This window comes from Galeopterus variegatus, unplaced genomic scaffold (assembly GCF_000696425.1).
Source record: "Galeopterus variegatus unplaced genomic scaffold, G_variegatus-3.0.2 Scaffold297, whole genome shotgun sequence".
In the NCBI taxonomy this organism is placed as follows: domain Eukaryota; kingdom Metazoa; phylum Chordata; class Mammalia; order Dermoptera; family Cynocephalidae; genus Galeopterus; species Galeopterus variegatus.
This window is the reverse complement of record NW_007726408.1, coordinates 544,888-565,038: the sequence shown is the minus strand read 5'-3', so window position 1 is coordinate 565,038 and position 20,151 is coordinate 544,888. Positions and strand designations below refer to the sequence as shown.

The 20,151-nt window shown below is 37.4% G+C and overlaps 1 protein-coding gene across 1 annotated transcript in view; it reads right to left on the bottom strand.

Annotated features, from left to right (window-relative positions):
- SLC2A13 (solute carrier family 2 (facilitated glucose transporter), member 13) overlaps nt 1-20,151 on the bottom strand; it is a gene marked incomplete at its 5' end in the record, with an annotated part of 319,608 nt that overhangs the window by 171,397 nt on the left and 128,060 nt on the right. The window contains one exon of the mRNA XM_008567144.1: nt 12,704-12,812. Coding sequence (XP_008565366.1) covers nt 12,704-12,812 — 109 coding nt within the window. The remainder of the gene's footprint in view (nt 1-12,703; nt 12,813-20,151) is intronic.

The window sequence follows — 20,151 nt, the reverse complement described above, 5'->3', positions numbered from 1 at the left end:
TCTCGTATAACAACAATGATGTGATTGTTTCTACACTTTAGATATGGTAAGGCATAAGAGGATTTTGTCTACCAGCTTAACAGAGCCACACAGTTTCTACTGGAAAATGATTCTCAATTTCCAACTGAACTTTAAATCCTTGGAATGTAGCCAATTATTAATTTAGGGATGGACTCTGTAAAGATTAGAGAAAAAGAAAAATAACCTCCCACAAAACAAATGGCCAGAATATAAATATCTACAAAAGTAAATACTTGACCAAATTTACTTGTTTGGATTTTGTACTAATTATTAAAATGTTATTATAGGTTTAATTTATCTTATATAATAGTATATTATAATAGCAGTTTTATTGTTGTCCATTCAACAAGACTTTATTTTGCTGAACTGAAAAACCCTGTACACTGTAATTTGGCAATCTGGTTTATTCATTTCCTAGAGGAGGTGAAAGAACAAAGCCAAAGGCAATTTCAACACCTTTTCTTCCATGCTGTTTTCAGTTCTGTGTTTTAACGGAATGACTGGTATGCAAGGGCGATTTTGATTTACTACGTATTACTCCAGTAAAGCAGGAAATAGAAAAGGGATTTTTCTCTCAGTTGTTTAATCAGTTTACTAAGGATTTGGAAGAGTCAGGCACTTCAAATAAAGGTAGAGTACAATACGACTACACTTCTTTTCTTGACTACTGGAACAATATGAACAACTGATCCAACATTCAAAATAACCCCCAAACACTTAGTTCCTCATCTTTTAAAATTTCAGAAAGACATAGTTTCAGAGCTAAGATTTGCTGGAGAAGTAGATGTGGGGAATAAGGAGAAAAGAACCACCAAAGACAATTCCCGGATTTTAGGCCCAAGCAAGTAGATGAATAGCAGTATCACTCACTGAGATGGGTACAAATGAGGAAGAAACGTGACCACTGAAGTGTCATCCCATCTACAAATAGGAAAGTTGAGACTTCCAGTGGCTTTGTAAATTACTCAAGGTAGCACATTTGTTCAGGTGACAAGATGAAATTTGACTCCAGGATTTTCTGATACCAGACAAAGTAATAATATAATAATAAGCTGTTATGAGATGGTCACATTACAGTACATTAAATATGATCTCAGTTAATTCTAACAACATCATTAGATAGGTCTGTCTGATTCCAAAGTTAGCTACAAAATACATACTCTCTCTGCTGACAAGAGCGATTGCAAGGTGTTAGCAAATGACAGTCTCATTCACTTAGCCTCAAAATCTTTTTTTAAAAATGTGAAATGAAGGTCTTGGGGGGAAAAAATGAAACTGAACATTTTATGAATGTCTACAGCTTCTGTTGTAACAACTATACTACATTCCTCTTCCTAAAATCAGAGCAATCTAATTGTTAGCTTTCATCTCAACTCAGCCCTGAACAGGGCATCTAGGGGGAAGTTCTAAGCAGAATATTCATCAAATGTTGATTCCTTAGAGCAGGTGGTACAACCTCAAAGGCTAAGATGAAGTCAGGCCCTGGGGAGTAACAGGGAATGTGGGGAACAGGAGAAGACACACACCAGCTCGGTGCAGTCCCTTGAAATCTGGACTTTAAAGTGAAATTCAACAAAAGCAAAAACTGCACTTTCTAAAGAAAGCATGCCTAGGGGCTAAGTTTGGTCCTTGCAAACAGTCAGATAAATGACTAAATTTTTCAAACATACTTTTGGTAAACAACTGAGGGGACAGCCTTAAGGAAGAGGGATCATTAGGAGAATTCAGGAGGAGGCTGTTAATTCTATAAAGGAAATGAAAGGTAAAAGTGCATACTTTGATTTACTTTATAAATTTTCTATTTTCTGATACTAAGTGTTTTTACAGAAATAGAAATAGGAGCACTTTATATTTAGTTCTGTACATTTTATTCTGTCCAGTGAAAAAATAATCTTATCTATGTTCTAGCAAAAGACACTATTCATTTTTCTCCCTGCTTTGAATGGCATATCATCAGACTATTTGTCTCTGCATGGAGCAGCTTAATAGCATTTGAAAGCCTGCAATTCTATCAGCCACAGGAGGTATAATCACAAACTTGGATAGAACTCAATAACTTAGCTCTTCAGTTGCTCTGTGAAAGAAGGAACCAAGAGATCCAACTTGAATAATTTTTCATGAAACTCTTCAGTGTTGAAAGCCAAACTAACTTATAAGTACCTATCCAGTGTGATAAATAATTACAAGTGTCATTATAGCTTGTCACCAATTCTAAAGATCAGGACTAATTGGGCAGAGGTTTTGAAAAATCCTCTTCTTGAAGCTTTAATGCTCTGGCTTTTGTTTTCTTCAGGTCACATCGGCAGATGCATTAAGGAAGACACTTACACAGGGTGAGTGTGACCCAGTGCCACGATAATACCATGCTATGAACTGAACAAAAACAAAATTGTCAGCAGTAACTAAAATCTAGCTGGCTCTACCTGAGAATATTTTAAAGGGGGCATTTTAGTACTTGTATGGTCTTTTGGAGGAAACAGACAAATCTGTAGTTATAATATAACATAATAACTATTTTGAAAGGTATCTACTCAGAAGAGTGCTATAGGAGGCAAGAGGAGGCCATACAAATTGGCCCCTGGATTCAGGGGAATGATGTGTGACCGGAGTTTGGAGGTCTTTCAGGGTAAGCTGGATATTTAGCCAGGGAGGATGGCAGGTATGAAGGTGCTGAGGCTTGGTGTAGCTTTAATCACTGCCAGAAGGTTCCATACAGCAGGAGGCAGAGCACGTGGGAAAGTGGCTAGACGTGGGGCAGTGAGGAGAGGGTCAAAAGTCAAGCCATGAAGGGCTCTAAACTTTGAATTAATTATCTTATTTAGCCATTAAATAATTTTAAGTCAAGATGGGAGATGATTGGATCTTCTTTCAGAAAGTTCGCAAGCAGATATATGAAAGACAAATTGAGGGAGGTGAGATTTAAGGCAGAAAAATCCTCTGTGCTTCTCCTTCTACAGTGTTGTCCAGCCGCCTGGCCTCACAGACTTGGGCTAAGGTAGGTTGACTTTGATTCTTCTCTCTCGGGAATTAGGAATTAGGAAAAATCCAGTCAATCTATTGTAGATATTTGAATTCAGAAGTACCTCCAAGGTTATGGTGCAGAATGTGACCACATATGAGCAAAAGCAGAGGACAATCTCTAGGAGAATGAAGGAAGAAGGATGACTACAGCCAGAGAAGCAAAGACAACCCAACTTATGGACGCAGAAGCTGGGCAAGGGACTCTCCAGGTTCTGGTTTCAACCCTTTGCCAAGCCCGGCTGTATTTTGTGCCTGTAAACCCTATATCTTTATTGTAAACCAACTTATTTTTTTAAAATCACGTTTGAGAGGGATTCTGTTACTTACAAATATAGTGATCCCTGACTAAAAGCAGGGTCTGACAGATAATGGAGATGAAGAGAATAAGAAGGATATAAAAGATATTAAGAAAGTAAAACTGAAGGAAATTACAACCTATTGGATTTGAATGTCTTGATTTCCAAGCTACAGGCCTGGGCACCCACTGGTCATCCTCTTCAATGAGAGGGCAATTACAGGATGAGGGGCAGAACTGGTGGTGGCAAGTGACAGGGATTCAGCTCTGTGAATGTTGAGATTGGTGAGAGTGGGATATTCAAAAAGTAGAAATGTCCAGCAGTTGGACATATGGTGTGTATCACAAAGGAGTTCTGACCCGGATAAGTAGATTTGGTCATTGAAACCATGACAGTGGAAGAGATCTCCGAGCAGAGTTGTAAGACAAGACCTGGGGAGCACCAACACTGGGGTGCACATTGAGTAGGAAAAGCCATGAAGGAGACTTAAGATGAAACGCTGTGGAGAGGGAAAAACTTTTTTTTTTTTTTTCCTTTTTGTCTTTTTCCATGTCCGGCAACGGATCGCAACCCTCAGTGTTGCCCCTGTACCGGACCGGGACCAGCAACGGGATCGCAACCCTCGGTGTTGCTCCCGCGCCTCGCTCAGCCAGTGAGCGGGAACCGGTCTGTATGTGGGATCCGAACCCTCGGCGGGAGTGCCGCCACGCTTCCCAAGCGGCGCACTGTAGCAGTGCGCCACCGGGCCGGCCCAAGAGGGAAAAACTTTTTAAAAGAACCATGGCCAAGTGATGAGAGCCTGGACAGGTAACTCACTGGGGGACCACAAATGTGAACATGGGAGGAAGAAAGCAGGACTTCCCAACGCCCTTTGAGCACCTCCCACACGGCCAGCACTTTGCTACCTCATTTCATCTTCAAAGCAACCTGTCAAGGCAGGTCACAACATAACCTTCCAAAGGTAAGGAAAAGAGACCATCAGTTCCCTGGGGGATGGCCTGAGTCATAATGTGTGACTGTGCCACCTGTGTGTTTAAAGAGTAAATTAAGACCTGAGCATTTGTAAGTCTGCCTGGAATTAGCCAGACTAGTGTTACTCTCAAACTCACATATGATTTGGGGGCAAGATTCTACTTTACTGACACAGCAAGTCTATTTCCTAGGTCACATCCCTGGATTTCATGCTGCTATTTCAGCTCATTAACAGTATCTCCATTTCTTCTCTTTACCTTTCAGCAAAACACATGAGTCAGAAAAAGGGTAGGCAAAGAAATTATGTTTTCATATTTCCAAAGATGTCCTGGGGAATCTAAAACCTTAGCTGCTGATACTTTACAAACCATGGAGATGAATTTCCATTAATTATCACAGGACTTTAAATCCACGTCTGATTCAGAAAGCATGCCAAAAGGATTTGACAATCTGTTGATGTAAATAAACCATGAGCCATGCCACATGAGATACACTTAGCTACAGATATCCCATCCTGAGCAGGAATTATTAGCTCTCATCATTCCAAGGTTGTTGAGGTCTTTCTCCTTAACTTAAATCTAAGATGAAAGCAAGACATCTGATACTGAAGTGGATAACACTCCTATAACATCTACAAAAAAAAATTATCATGACTTTTTCTGTACTTCGAAAACAGAACATACATGAAAGAAGGGCATTATAACTATTTTGTGTCTATAGTGGATGTCCAAATCCTGAACTAATGAGTGGAGGCCAAAGAAGGTAGGTTAACTGGGAAATGTTTCTGCTCTCCACAAATTTCTGGGAATTTTTTAAAATTAATTTATTTTTAAATGGACACATATTGAATGTACATATTTATGGCGTACAGAGTTATACTTCAATACATGTATATAATGTGTGATCAAATCATGGTAATTAGCATATTCATCATCACAAAAATTTATCATTTCTTTGTGATAAGAACATTTAAGCTCCTCTCCTCTAGCCATTTGAGAATATACAATAAATTATTGTTATTTATAGATGCACACAGCTCTACTGTACACTACTAGAACTTATTTGTCCTGTCTAGCTGTAATTTTGTATCTTTTAACCAACCTCCCCCTATCCTCCCCCCTTCCCCTTCCCAGCCTCTAGTCACCACAATTCCACTCTCTGCTTCTAGCTCAACTTTTTTAGCTCCCACATGAGTGAGAACATGTGGTTTTTATCTATCTTTTTTTGTGCCTGACTTATTTCACTTAATGTCTTTCAGGCTCATCCATGTTACCACAAATGGCAGGATTCCATTCTCTTTTATGACTGAGTAGTATCTCGTTGTACATACCACATTTTCTTCACCCAATACAAACTTCAATATGCAGTGAGTAGAAGGGAAATGAACATGGACTTAGTTCCTCCCATGGGCCTGATCCATACATGTTATCTCATTTAATCACCACAGGCACCTCAGGGGATATCATTATTCCTGATTTTCATATCACTGAGACCCTGAGAAGTAACTTGTGGAGTCTACACAGCTAGCAAGCAAAGTGGGTTAGGATTCAAATCCAGATCTAAAACCAAAGGTTGTATGAGTATTTGAGACCATGTTTCTGCACACGAAACAACTTCATTTAAAAAGGTTTTTTTTTTTTTTAATACAACAAAAATCATTTGTATGTGTCCCCTTTATTTCCTAGGTAGAATTAATCACTCATTTTCCTGTGTTCTTACAGCATATTAATTTGACTTTTATAATGCTGCATTGTGATGCTTTGTGTGTCTATTTCCATAGGTAGAATACAGACTTCTCAATGACAACAATTATAGCTTACAGATCTTTGAATCTATAGCAACGATATAGTATATGTTACGCGAAGGCATAAATAAAAGAATATTTTAACAGATGCATTTTTAAGATTCCTGTAACAAGAAAAAGTTATTTGCGAATTATACAAAGAAAAAAATTGTAATACTGAAGAAAATATATTCTCACCATTTCTAATCGTGAATCTCCCATTTTTACTGCTTATATTCCATATGGTTAGTCAGGGATCACTGACCTTTTCTCACTAAAAATGAATTTGCTATAACCATGAAAGGTACTAAGAAAGTTCACATCCATATTGTACTAAATTATTTTTTTTACACATATTTGAAGACACAGGATTTTTAACAGATGTTCTTGATGCCCTATCTCATATGCTCTTGGCCCCTCTCTAAATTGCCCTGCAGCTATCATGAAAGCTCACTATAGAATCTGACAGTTTCTAGCTCAACTCCTTTGTGTCCCTACTTCTGTACATGAGAGATCTGGCACCATGAGAGATTGTTCAGGGAAGCCTGAAAGAAGTGCATTTAACATTCACAGAGGCAACGCTCAAGTTGTGGGACTGGGGGCTGTGGATAAATACCTCTGGAGTAATTCTGAGGCACAGTCTACACTATTCCTCCTCAGAGAGAACTCAGCAGGATTGAGCTCCAGCTGCTTACTGAGCTAACCTGCTTCCCAATGCACCCTTAACTGCCCTTTCTCCCTCCCCTATCCTCCTTTCCCTACTCCCTTATTCATGCTTCTTGGTATCACTCCAAAAATATCTGCACCCAAGTCCTTGTCTTAGGGTCTGCTTTTCAGGGAACCTAAACAAACACAGGTATGCAAAATGCACACAGGGAAATGGAAAGAGATTAGGTACATTTCAATGCTTCACTATAAAGCCATTCTGTTCAGAGCTTAACCTTATGAGAATGCTTTATGTTGTAAGCTAGGATAGTGACCTATCTGCCACCAAAAACGGTTTTAGACTTCAGAGGTAGAAAGTGCATCCTTTCCCTTATAAACCATGCGCACAATGGAGTTGAGAGGCCAGTGAAGTTCATAGGGTTTCAGCCTACCCTTACAACATCATGGAAGCCAAGGAAAGTTCTAAAGTATCAGGTGACAGGACTGCTACACATCTCAGGGTACAGAGGCATTATCAATCATAATCAAGATTGTCTTTCTTCAAAGACATGCTTGGGAATTAAGAATATGGTCATAACATATAAGAAGCTAAGCATATAGGGCAATGATCAGCATGTAGGAGACATCAATAAATCTTCCAAAAATTATGTTGAATGAAACACATTTTTCTTTTAGACCAAAATTGACTTCCTACAGTCAGATAATTTTTCATCCAATAAAGGGTTAAATTTTTACTATTTGAAATGTTATAGCTTCTACTCTACTTGAAATTCCATTTTTCCTCATTCAAATGGGCATTAAAAGTCCATCTACTTCACTTTATAGGTAATTAGACCGAAGGTAATTAACTGGCATACCCTAAGTCCCCTGGTTCAGACAGGTCTTGAAACTAATTCTCCTGCTTCCTTGGTTAATATTATTCTCATCAAATTACACTCATCTTTCAAAAGAGTGAAACATGAATCCTAACATTTTCCCATCTACTCAATTTTTATCCAGTGAACACAAATCAGTACAAATATACTCATTTTTAAATATTTCAATGATATTTGCATTTTATCTTTCAATAGCTTTTTGGACTATGTTTACAGTCTAAAAAGGAGGCAGAGAGAGGGGAAGACTCACTTCAGTGAGCAGCCGCTTTGATCCATTCATATCCTGCTTGTTGAAGATCTCAGAGAGACAAAAAACATTATCCCTGGTTCAGGTTTACAACCTGAGATTGTACAAACCCTTCTTTCCCATCATCTTTATTTTTCTCTACATTTGCCACCATCTGGCCATGCCTGCTTGTGCCATGTTTCCTGACTGCATAGTAATTTTTTTATACTAGGAGAGCTTGTTGAGGATAAAATCCGAGAATGGAACAGATCCAGAAATACTGCACTTACAAAATTAAATTAATTAAATATAATTAACAAATATAATTGACTCACTCATCCATCAAGCTGGCTTATCCAGAAACTCTACATCAGAGAATAAAGCAAATGCCTTAACTGAGCACTAGATAATTTAAGAATCTGATGAGTCTTATGATTCTTGAAATGGATGCAATTTTATTAGCATACAAACAGTCATTTTAGATTTTTATCTGTGGATGGTACTGAATTTCACCAACTTTGATTACCTACCTTATCTCACCCCCAAACAATTTTTAAATAGCCAGCTCTGGGCATTCTAGGTGTTCTAGGATTAAAGGGTAGCCCATGTGATCTAGAGTCAGAAAAGCAGGCTCCACACGAAGCTCTATAGTCACTTAATTTGTTAAGCCCTAGCTTTCTTAGCTAGAGAAGAAACAGAACTGCCCTGCCTACCTGTCAGGATGTTTATGAAGACCAAAAGAGATACTGTTTATGAAAACATTTTGTACTGTTGTATATGTAAAGCAGTAAAAAATGTTTGTTATTGTAATAGAAATAATACACCATTAGAGGGGCTCAAAACTGTTTTGCCCTACTTTTCCCTTCTTCTGTTAATATTTAAGTGACTTAATACGTGTATTTAATGCCCCCAAAATGATCATTACTAATATTATTATTACTAGTTTTTTTTTGACAGCTGGCCAAAAATATGTCCCAGTAAGGCCACTGTGCTAAAGGCAAACATTATCTCTTGTACATACAATGAAAGAAGTGATCTCCTGGAAATTAAGGTAAATCATATGGAAGCAAGAATGATCTGCTCATATGACACTGCCTTACTTTGAATTAGTAGAAAAAGGGAAGACTAAGAGGAGGAAGTCAAGCTGGGAGCATTACTCCAAAAAAAGAGTAGCTTAAAAGTAGAAGACTGTGTCCAAAAGAAGTTTATTTCCCCACGAGCCTCTTTACCTGAAGCAGACTCAAGAGCTTAAGACTCTGGATTTCCTTTTCCTCTTTACTACTAATTTTCTGTGTAACTTTAAAGTGAGTCATTTAGCCACTTGGTCTTCTCAGGTAAAAATCTGATACCTTCCATCTGTCCGAGATGGATTAATTATCTATATGTCAGAATATACCAAAATATAGCTTATTATAAGTTCCCAAAATAAGAATGCTATCAAACCCACAAAGAACCTGATGTTTTCTATATACCTACCTACCTATCTATACTCTTTCTCCCCTCTCCACCCACCCCCCACAAACACATGTATTTTGGTTGTGGAAATGATAATGTGGAAAGGTCCATTTTATAAGTACTCAGATTAAATTTCTTAGATGGAACATCATTGATATTACAGCTAAAGTTTAGAATAGATCACAGTAAAAATTTCTTTCTTTACATTAATCACCATCATCTTCCTCTATCACTTCTTTCCCCTTATTTTGACACATGGAAATATTTTATTGGTCTGTTAGATATAGTACAATAATACAGACACTTATATTAGAAAAGCTAGTACTTCGTTTGCTTGATCCTTTCTCTCCTGTGAATAGAGGAATAATCTATTCAACTGCATGCTTGAAATTATTGAGTGGTCACTGTCATATGAAAAAATTGCCTCTTCTAAAAGTTAAATGTAATTTCTGAAGTATGTAATGTTTTTAAGAACTTACAAGTCCTCTGTTCGGTAGGGTACAGGATGAGAAGGTATGGGTTAGGATACAAAGAAACATAAGTTATCATACGAATAAAAGATATTCAGATGTGCGTGTGTGTGTGTGTGTGTGTGTGTGTTTGTGTTTGTGTGTATTGTAGAGGATGATAAAATGAAATATTTCAAGAAGAAAATCTATTTCCTTGACTGAGATAGGGTATTAAATAGGTCAAGGAGACAGGAATAAAGAATTTTTTGAGGGAGAAGAGAGAAAGCTAAACCTAGTAGGATTATATAATGCAACTGTAAGGATGCTTTAGCTTTCAAATTTTTTCATATGATCTTTCTATAAACTTTTCTCAGTAAGAAACAAAACCCAAAATACCCCATATTTCAGTTCACACGGACTTTGAGGTGAAAGATGGAATCTGTAAAAACATTTCATCTTCTACACATTATTAGCATTGGGTTAGAATGCAGAGAGGACTGCCTACTTTATTCCCACTTAAAAGGTAAGAAGCTGGAAAGAAAGAATAAGAGTAAAACTTTATATGCATTAACAGATGTGTTATATATAATGAAATGTACACAAAAAAGGAATTCATGGTTAACCAAGTACTGCTTTTAAATAAGAAAAATATGTAATTAATATTTTCTACTAAAAACCACAAAAAATAAATTACTCTAATTAAGAGATTATTTTAAGTTAGAAACAAAATCTATGATAGTGTTTATTGAATGTTGAAAATAACTGAAAAATATACATATGTGAACACATAGACTAGAAAGAGCAAGAAGAAATATATTACATGAGAGTCCCAGATTAGTCATCTTCCATCTAAATAATAAACATCAGTGTAGTCTATCGGAATGACATTGATTTACCTTAAGTTTAATGAGCTTAAAATGAATGTCTGAAATTATGTACTGTGAATAAACAACAGACACTTAGCATAGGTATCATATTATTAAACTGTCTAAACCTTTAACCTCTATATATTAACATCATATTAATTTTTTTCAGGGAGCTGTTTTGCATCATGTAGAAACATATGTCTGCGTTCAACCATCATTTACCTAATTTTATTCTTTCTATTTTCCAGTTAATTCTCAAATGCAAGCAAAATCTCTGACAACACTACCAATCCCATATATAACTGTGTTAGGAAAAGTACATTAATGATCGTCACAAATACTAGGGAATATCAGGACCCAATATCACTTGATCTCCATGAAAAGACTGAGGACTTGGAGAAATGAACGTTTTATTAAAATCTGAAAGCCTCAATCAGTACAATTTACACTAGATATCACAAATGAATTATGACAGTCATTTCAACTAGGAACATACTGGCCTCAGCCACTGACCATCAATTAGAGTTGGCTCTGTTTGTGATCCCTGTTTTAAAGGAACATAAAAAAGAACAAAAAATATTAAACTTGTCAAGTTTAAATACCTAGAAAAGTGTAGAACACACACAAAAATATTTTTTTCAGAAACAGAACACTTATTAGGTTAGTCAACTAGAATATTCACATAGGGTTACTAGTGCGTTGCATTATTTGAAAGGTTGGTTCTGGCCTTGTTGCAATACTGTACCATCACCACACTAGGGAAGGTGGACACATCTTGGACCAGAGTCATCATGTGCCAAACCCAGAAAACAAAAATGCTAGGCACTACAGCAGATGGGCCTTAATAGAGTTAATAAAGGTGAGGAAATGAAAGTAAATGCTGGAGGAAGAGAGGACAAAATATTAAAAATGTAGCCTAGGAAGGCACGGTCTAACAGGGATTATGATTAATGTCAAATCCACAAAGAGTGTAGATGTACTGGAAGTTGAGTTTCTTAACAAATCCTGATTTAATCTAATGGGTCACTGGGTTCTAATCCTTATTTTAAAAAATTATTTTAACCAATTCATTCCTCCCAAATTATTACTAAATAATTCATCATATCCCAAGTAATTTTAACGGAAACTATCAAGAGTCCCAAACACAAATGATTTACCTGGGAAAATTTAATTTCACATAATTTATGTTTTTTAATTAATAATTTTAACCACTAGGTTGGGGGAGGGGGAACTTCTAAGATTCAGCAGCTTTTCAACCAATGATCCGTTTCTTAAGAAAATTCATGGACTTCTATAACTGCATTCTATTATTTAGAATCTTAAGTCTGCTCTGTGGAAAACTGGAACAATTCTGCATCACAATTTGAAACTGTGCATTTAACTGTGCGTTTATTTAATGTGTGTTTCCTCCACCGGCCTGTACTTGTATATCTGTGAAGCCGGGAACCAAGTCCACACTAGTTACTGCTGTGTGGCTAGTACAAAACAGACCCTCAAAAATGGGTTAAATAGCAGATGAATCAAACACAGCAGAGCCCTACTGTTCATCCCACTCCACCTTCAAGACACATACAACTTTGGGGATTACTCTGAAAACTAGAAAATAGAAATTCTCTCTCCTCCCCTCCTCTCCCCTCTTCTGTACTCTGATGTAATACACATACTTCTATTCATGTCCTTATCACATTGCATTGTAATGAACTGCCCCAAAAGGCAATGAGGTAGTTATATGTGTGCCCATAATTTCTGACAATGCCAGGTGACTTCTTTTTGTTTTAGTTTCTAACCACCATCAAGAAATGGTCTATGAAAATGATATCTAAGCTCAGAATATAAGAAAGTACCAGATGGCACAAAAGAGAAATTATATTAAATCAAATACAGCTAACAAAATAACAGACAAATCACCTCTTTATAGTCACAAATTATAGGATTAAAAAAATAATATCGTATCTCCCGAAGGAGAATCCTATATATTTATTAGTAACAAACCAACAAGAGTCCTATTCTTTTTTCCATGTAAAATAATGCCATTACAGTCTTTTCAGTAAAAAGCCAGAAAAAAATACATACATGATGGTGTTAATGCCTGAGAGCTGTTGGAACATTTGTAGGCCACAACCCACAATTAAAGCTCGGCGAGTTGGGGGATAACTCAGCATTCTGCAGATCACAGGTCCAGCTTTTTTAAAAAAGAAAGAAAAAAAAAAGGACACATCTATTATTTTTAGCTCTGATAGTAATTATTCCCACTAGGATAAATTTTCCCAAATGTCTGTGAAATCAATATGACTGACTGGTCATCTTTAAATAGAACAAATGTACTTTTATAGAAATCTGGGTACAATATATTATTTATAAAATAGACAGTATATTTTTTAGTTCGAACTGTAAAATCAACAAGAGAGAATTCAAGTTAAAGTAATTTATTGGTACTAGGAAGACCTACATAACTGAAACTGTCAGAAATTATTCTTCCTTAAATCCCTACAAGCTGAATTTATTAATCACTCTCTTTGTTCTTCCACTTTCTTGGCAATTAAGTATTATTTAAAATTCATCAATGTGGGCTACTTACACAGTCACTGGCAAACTGCTTTAATCAACCAAAAGAATAGCATTTATTAAAAACAATTAAACAAGGAACAAAATTCACTCCGATCTATTTGATTAAAGTTAAAGAATTCAGGCATATCAGACTTGATTACAAATACAATGGATATTATTAATAAAAGTTACCAAAAAGGCAATAAAAGAAAAAAATTAATGTTTACTGGATAAAGTGTATATATATATATACATATGCATATTCCTAAATTTTAATAGTTCCCTAAGGGGCATTCAGTGATCATTTAAAAACAAATGGGCTTTCAAAATGGCACAAATCCCTTGCTCCTTATGTCAGAACTCTAGATTCTGTAACACTGTAGATCTAAACCACTGAGGCCTTAAGAAAGGTTGACTAACCTTATTGATGCCTGTTGTCTGGGCATAATTACTAAACGTGTCCTCTCTATTCTCAGAAGTGTTCCAGTTATAGTGTCACCTTAGCTTTAGGAGGCATTCTATATGGTTGTTCCTTATGGGGCCAGAGTTGAATCCCAGGACCTGTGGTATTCCTGCTGTTAGACGAGGTGGCCTGCGATAACCAAGATGCTGAATGCTTAGAAGCATTTTTCCTAGAGGCCAAGTTTTTTTAGCGAACCCTAAACCAAGCCAATAAATTAAAATCCAAGGAACTCTCACTATCTTAGGAATCCTTTGGAAATCTAATATGCCAGTTCACAGAAATGCAATAGGATATACTGTTGTCTCAGCAATAAAAGTTAATATGGGATGTCAAGCCAGGGCATTAATTAGAACTGAACATTATTCGGGTGAGAATATCCTATCTCTACACGGGTGAGATTGTAATCATAAAATTTGATTTACTGTAAATGATTTTATGTCTAAATGGCAAGAAAGGACACATTAACTTAGAGAAGAACTGATAGCCATTCAAAGCTAAACACAGTGACAACCCATTTAGAAAGCAGGCTGAGTTTTATAAATGTCAGATTGCCTTAGAGTCAAGCAAAGCAGTATTAAAACCTAATATATCAGCGAGGCTGTGTGAAATAGGTAGATTTTGAGAGCTTTACTGTGACAATGTTGAAATACATTTGGATCAGTTGCCTGAAAGATGGGCAAACTCATCTGCAAATACAGATATCTGTAAGTAAGCCACAAAATACAGAATGCACATGGCATCTTATAAACATCTACCTTTTTCCATAAATCAAAATGTTCAAATAAAAAATATTATTTACGGGCCAGCTCCGTGGCTCACTCGGGAGAGTGCGGCGCTGGTAGCGCCGAGGCCACGGGTTCAGATCCTATATAGGGATGGCCGGTGCACTCACTGGCTGAGCGTGGTGCAGACAACACCGTGCCGAGGGTTGCGATCCCCTTGCTGGTCAAAGAAAAAATATATATATTATTTACCTTCTGTGCCATGGAAAAAATTTTTTTTAAATAACAACAAAACAACAAACAAAAACCCTTTCTCAGCTTTTAATAACTACCACAGATGAGAAACTGGCCTTTTCTCCTGCAAGAAATCTATCGTACTTTTTAGATAGCTGCTTCTATTTTCACTATTAAACTGTTGCATGAGTTGATGGACAGGCAAGGTAATACTGATTTTGGATGGCAGGAAAAAATACAAGAAAAAATTATGACAAATTTGGATCAAAGTTTGACTTGCCTCAATATCAAGAGATAAACTATCACATAAACATCACATACCTATTTCCTAAGGTATTTTTTTAAAATTTGGATTTTGTATTTTACCTTGGTCTGAATTTTCTGTTACAGATAAATAGTGGTAGCTCCTTTATTAGACTGGATATTTTTTAATGGATAAATTTTGGTCACAGCAGCAGCTGCACATCTGATTATGCATAAACAAAATTAAAGAATTTCCTTTCATTAAAATCATAAACCTAGCTTTTTTTGGCAGTAAAACTGACTCAACAAATGAAAACCACCATTAATCTTTATATCACAGAAGCTATGAGGCAAAAGAAAAAAAAATCAAAGACTGTATATTAATTTGCTGAATGTTCATAAGTGAAAATTTTATTTTATTTTATTTTTTTTCCTTTTTGTCTTTTTTCGTGACCGGCAACGGATCGCAACCCTCAGTGTCGCGCCCGTACCGGACCGGGACCGGCAACGGGATCGCAACCCTCGGCATTGTGCCCGCACCTCGCTCAGCCAGTGAGTGGCCGGTCTGTATGTGGGATCCGAACCCTTGGCGGGAGCGCCACTGCGCTCCCAAATGGCGCACTGTAGCAGTGCGCCACCAGGCCGGCCCCATAAGTGAAAATTTTAAATGTCATACTCTACTTATTACATTTCTTTTGTTTTTGTAATTTAAAAAATTTTGTGTACACAAATATTTCACACTTAATTTTCTTTTAAACATTTGTGCCTTTGAAATACAAAAATTCCCACACAGTAAAAACTAAAACCTCTAACTAACATAGATTAGAAATAAAGGACCCAAAATATAGCACACAATAAGTCAATAAACTGAAGAAACCAAAATGGGTTCAGCTTTTCCTTCATTCTGAACACCTCCTACTATTAAGTGCTCAGTAACTTACACAAGGCTGTCAAGGTGTGGCAGAGCCTCTGGTAGCAGGGATGAAAAAATCAGTCACACAAATGCAGCCATTCCTGTGGGACTGTCTTTTTCACCCCTGCTACCCGAGGATTTTTGCAAGGCTTTTCAGTCGTTTCATGTGGGTAGGTAACGCTGATAATTATTATTCCATCTTAGCTGGAAATGGTAGTCAAGAGCTTGGATTTTATACAGACTGGGTTCTAGTGCATTTTTAATCACACTCGGAGGAACTTCTCAGCTCTTGACTTCCACTTCCAGCTAAGATGGAGCAATAATTACTAGCATTATCTTCCCACATAAAACAGCTAAAAAGCCATGCAAAAATGCATGAAACTCGAGGTGGTCTCCTCAAGTTGAAAAGATGCAGCTCAGAAGATATGCCGGGGAGCTTGAGACTAAAATAGAAAGAGAACCCTGGAGATCTTCAGAGTTCTCACTGAGTAGTCAGTTGAGTACTCGTTGGCAGATGTTTGAGAAGGAACTACCCAAGGCAGCAGAAAGAACCACAGGAAAGGATTTGAGAAATCAATCCCAGTATCTTACACAGGGCTGGGAACAGCGCCCGTTCCTACCAACCAAAGTGAAGAACCCGGAGCATAAGGAAGAGTATTCAGAAGGGATTTACTTTAGCAATGGTGTAAATTTCGTCCTAGATTAAACACTGCCTGGCTATCATCTAAAACAGCTTGAAAGCAAGACCCAACTGCTTCTAAATAAATGAACAGCATCTCAGAACAAAGCTCACCATAAGATAAAAGTTATAATGTCTGGTGTACAATAAAAAATTACCAGACCTGCAAAAAGGTAGGGAAATATAATCTGTAATGATAAAGGAATCAATTTATCAAGAGGGCCTAACAATAGTAAATGTTTATGGACCTATTAAGAGTTTTAAAATGTATGAAACAAAAACTGACACAACTGCATGAGGAATTAGAAAAACCCACAATTACACCTTAAGATTTTATCACCCCTTTCTCAATAACTGATAGAACAAGAAGGTTGAAAAACAGCAAGGATATGGAAGACTTCAACAATACTATCAACAAACTTGACCTGGTAATTAACATTTAAACAACACTCAACCAAATAAGAGCAAGATGCACATTCTTAAAGAACAAATGTATGGTTAATGTCTTGGAATATTTACCCAAGATAGATTCTATTCTGAGCTCTAAAATCAGTCCCAATTAAATTAAAAAGATTCAAGTCATACAAAGAATGTTGTCTGACCATAATAAAATATAGAAATCAATAACTAAAAGATAACGGGAAAATGTCCCCCAAATTGAAAATTAAGTAACATGTTTCTACGGATCAAAGAAATAAACAAAATTTAGAAAGACTATGAAATCAAAAGAATATGAAAACACAGCATATAAACATTTGTGGAATGGCGATAAAATAGAACAGAGGAAAATTTATAGCAAAAACCTTAGTTGCAATCTTAAGAAACCAGAAAAAGACAGACAAATGAAAACCAAAGTAAGCAAAAGATAAAAATAACAATAAAGTATCACAATGGAGATCGATGAAATAGAAAAGAGGAAGACAGATGAGAAAAATCAATGAAAAAGAAAGCTGGTTCTTTGAAAAAATCAATAGAATTAATAAGCTTCAAGCAAGATTGTGGTAGGCTGAAAAACATTCCTTCAAAAGAAAAACATTTCCTAATCCCTGGTGCCTGCAAAATTACCTTAGATGACAAAAAAGGACTTTATATATGTAATCAAGTTAAGGAAGTTGAGACAGGAAGACTATGCTGGATTATCTGGTTGCCCCTAAATGTAATCACATGTGTCCTTATAAGAAGGAGGCACAGGAAAATTCGAGACAGACGGGAAGAAGGCAAATGCAGAGACTGGACTGATGCAGTCACGAGCCAACCAGTGCTGGCTGCCACCAGTGCTGGCTGCCACCAGAGCTGTAAACAGCAAGGAACAGGCTGTCTCCCAGAGGCTCTGGAGGGAGCTTGGGCCTGCCAACACCTTGATTCCAACCGGGGAAACTGACTTTGAACTTGTGGCCACCAGGATTGTGAGAGGATAAATTTCCACTGTTATAAGGTACTACCTTTGTGGTAACTCATTACAGCAGTCATAGGAAAGTAATACATAGACTAATTAGGAAAAAAACAAGACACAAACAACCAATATCAGGAATAAGAGAGGTGAAGTTAATACAGATATTAAAAGAATAATAAGGAGGTATCATAAACACTTTTACACCATTAAATTCAACATCAAAAATGCAATAGACAAATTCCCTAAAGATGGAATCTTCCAAAGCTCACTGAAGAAGAAATAGACATCCTGGGCAGTCAATACTACAAGGTATTACAATTCTAGATTTGCTGAAAACTATACCCCCCTGCCCCCCCCCCCCAAATCAAAGTCCAAATGTTTGACAAAACAGGTCAGTGGCTGCCTGTGGAGGGAAATATTACAAAGGGGCACCAAGGAAAGTCTTTGGGAGGCAGAGAAATGTGCACTCTCTTGTTTGTGGCAACAGTTTCACAGTGTTCACATATGAGAAAACTTAGCAAATTACATGCTTTAAATGTGTGCCCTTTATTGTATGTAATATACCTCAACAGAGCTGCTAATCAACGTCAACAAAACTTCACCAGGAAAGAGACTCTAGGTGTCAGGAGGGCTAATGTTGTGAACTGGATGGTAAGGAAAACATCCAGACAGTCAAAGACCATGACCTTCACTTGAAAAAGGTTGCAAGGGGTTACTAATTAGAAGCAATATTTAATTAAGCTGGACTGATGAAGTCTGCTGTGGGACTCCCGAATGAGAATTACCAAGGATGTAGAACCCTTACAATTTCTCCAAGGTTTTCCTTGCTCTTATCCTTCCTTTTCTTTTTACTTATTTATTGATTTTACCATGTGCTAAAGAAATGTAAGAAAAAGTAGAACACTTTATGACTAATGAATTACAACATGCAGACTGTAGGAGCTTCCCTACTGCTGACAGTCTTCACCAACTCAATTCTTGTAAGTAAAGCTCCTCTGTGGAGAAAACGGGAGCCTGCTTGGGAGAAGATAATCACTGCTCAGCTTCAAATATCACTCTCCCCTCTCCCCAGCTTAGGGCCCCATGTTTGGGCTGCAATCACACACAGCAAGGTCTCCAACACCACAAGCCTCTCCTGAGGGCAGCCGGAGGAGGTGTCTGCACAGCCTGCAGGCCTGATTCAGGAAGAGAGGAGGTGAGCCCGCCACAGTGACACCAAGAGATCAGGGAGCGCTTCAAGATGTTCTTTTTGCCCCCACCCCAATCAAGAAAGCTCCATATCCTGATGTCTAGCTACCAAACAGCACATTTTTGGGGGCATTAATAATTTAATACTAATTATTTTATCAGTCACCAAGAATATTAAGCATTTATTCAAATCTCAATGGACTTTCTAACATTTCAGTAGTGCTTCATGCCGTATGAACCATTTTTAATCATCATAAGAGTCCTACAAAGTAAGGAAGAGCAGGTCTTGCTATCCCATCTTAGAAATGAGGAAATTAAGCACAGAGGATTAGATACTACTTTCCCCAGGTCCCAAACTAATAAGCATGTAAAGCTACAACTTGAGCCAACTTCTTGCTCATGCCAGAAATGTCAAGAAATTTTATATGTGTACTAAAAGAAGCTGATTTTTCTTAGCATAGAAAACCAACAACGTATGAACAGTATGAGTAACAACACAAAACTGAAGCACTTTCAAGCCACAGGAATAAACACACTCTGTGCTTATCATGACTTCTACCTCTCAGCTTCTCTTTCTTCGTCTTTTTCATGGCCCCACCTGCCACTATACCCAGCCTCAGTTCCAGATTTACCTATTTCAAACGTTCATTTCACTCTACCCTTCTTTTCATTCCTACATCCAGGAAATTGAGCATTGTTGGAGAATAATTAGAAAAATGAGCCACACCAGTTACATGACAAATTCAGTGTGTCTGTGAGCATCAGGCCCTCCATGCTGCCAGGGGAGCCTTTCCCTCATCCCTAGTTGGCTCCCAATCATAGCTCACAACATCTATTTTAAACACTCCTCCTCCTTGGACTTCCACTGTTCTTCCCTGCCTTTCCTCCTGCCTCTGTGGACAAGTATTCCCTAGCCCACTTTTCATACCTGAAGTGCCTACAGTGAGCCTACTCTGTGCTAGGTACAGAAGCATGAGACCTGCCCTTGAGCTCATAATACTGGGGTGAAGAGAGAGTCACCCACAGAAATAAAACAAGCTACATAACAATGGCTTCAGTGCTCTCACAGAGGTACAGGTATAGAATTATGAGATTAAGGCACCAGGAGAGACATGCCAGCTCAAGTACTTCCTAAACAG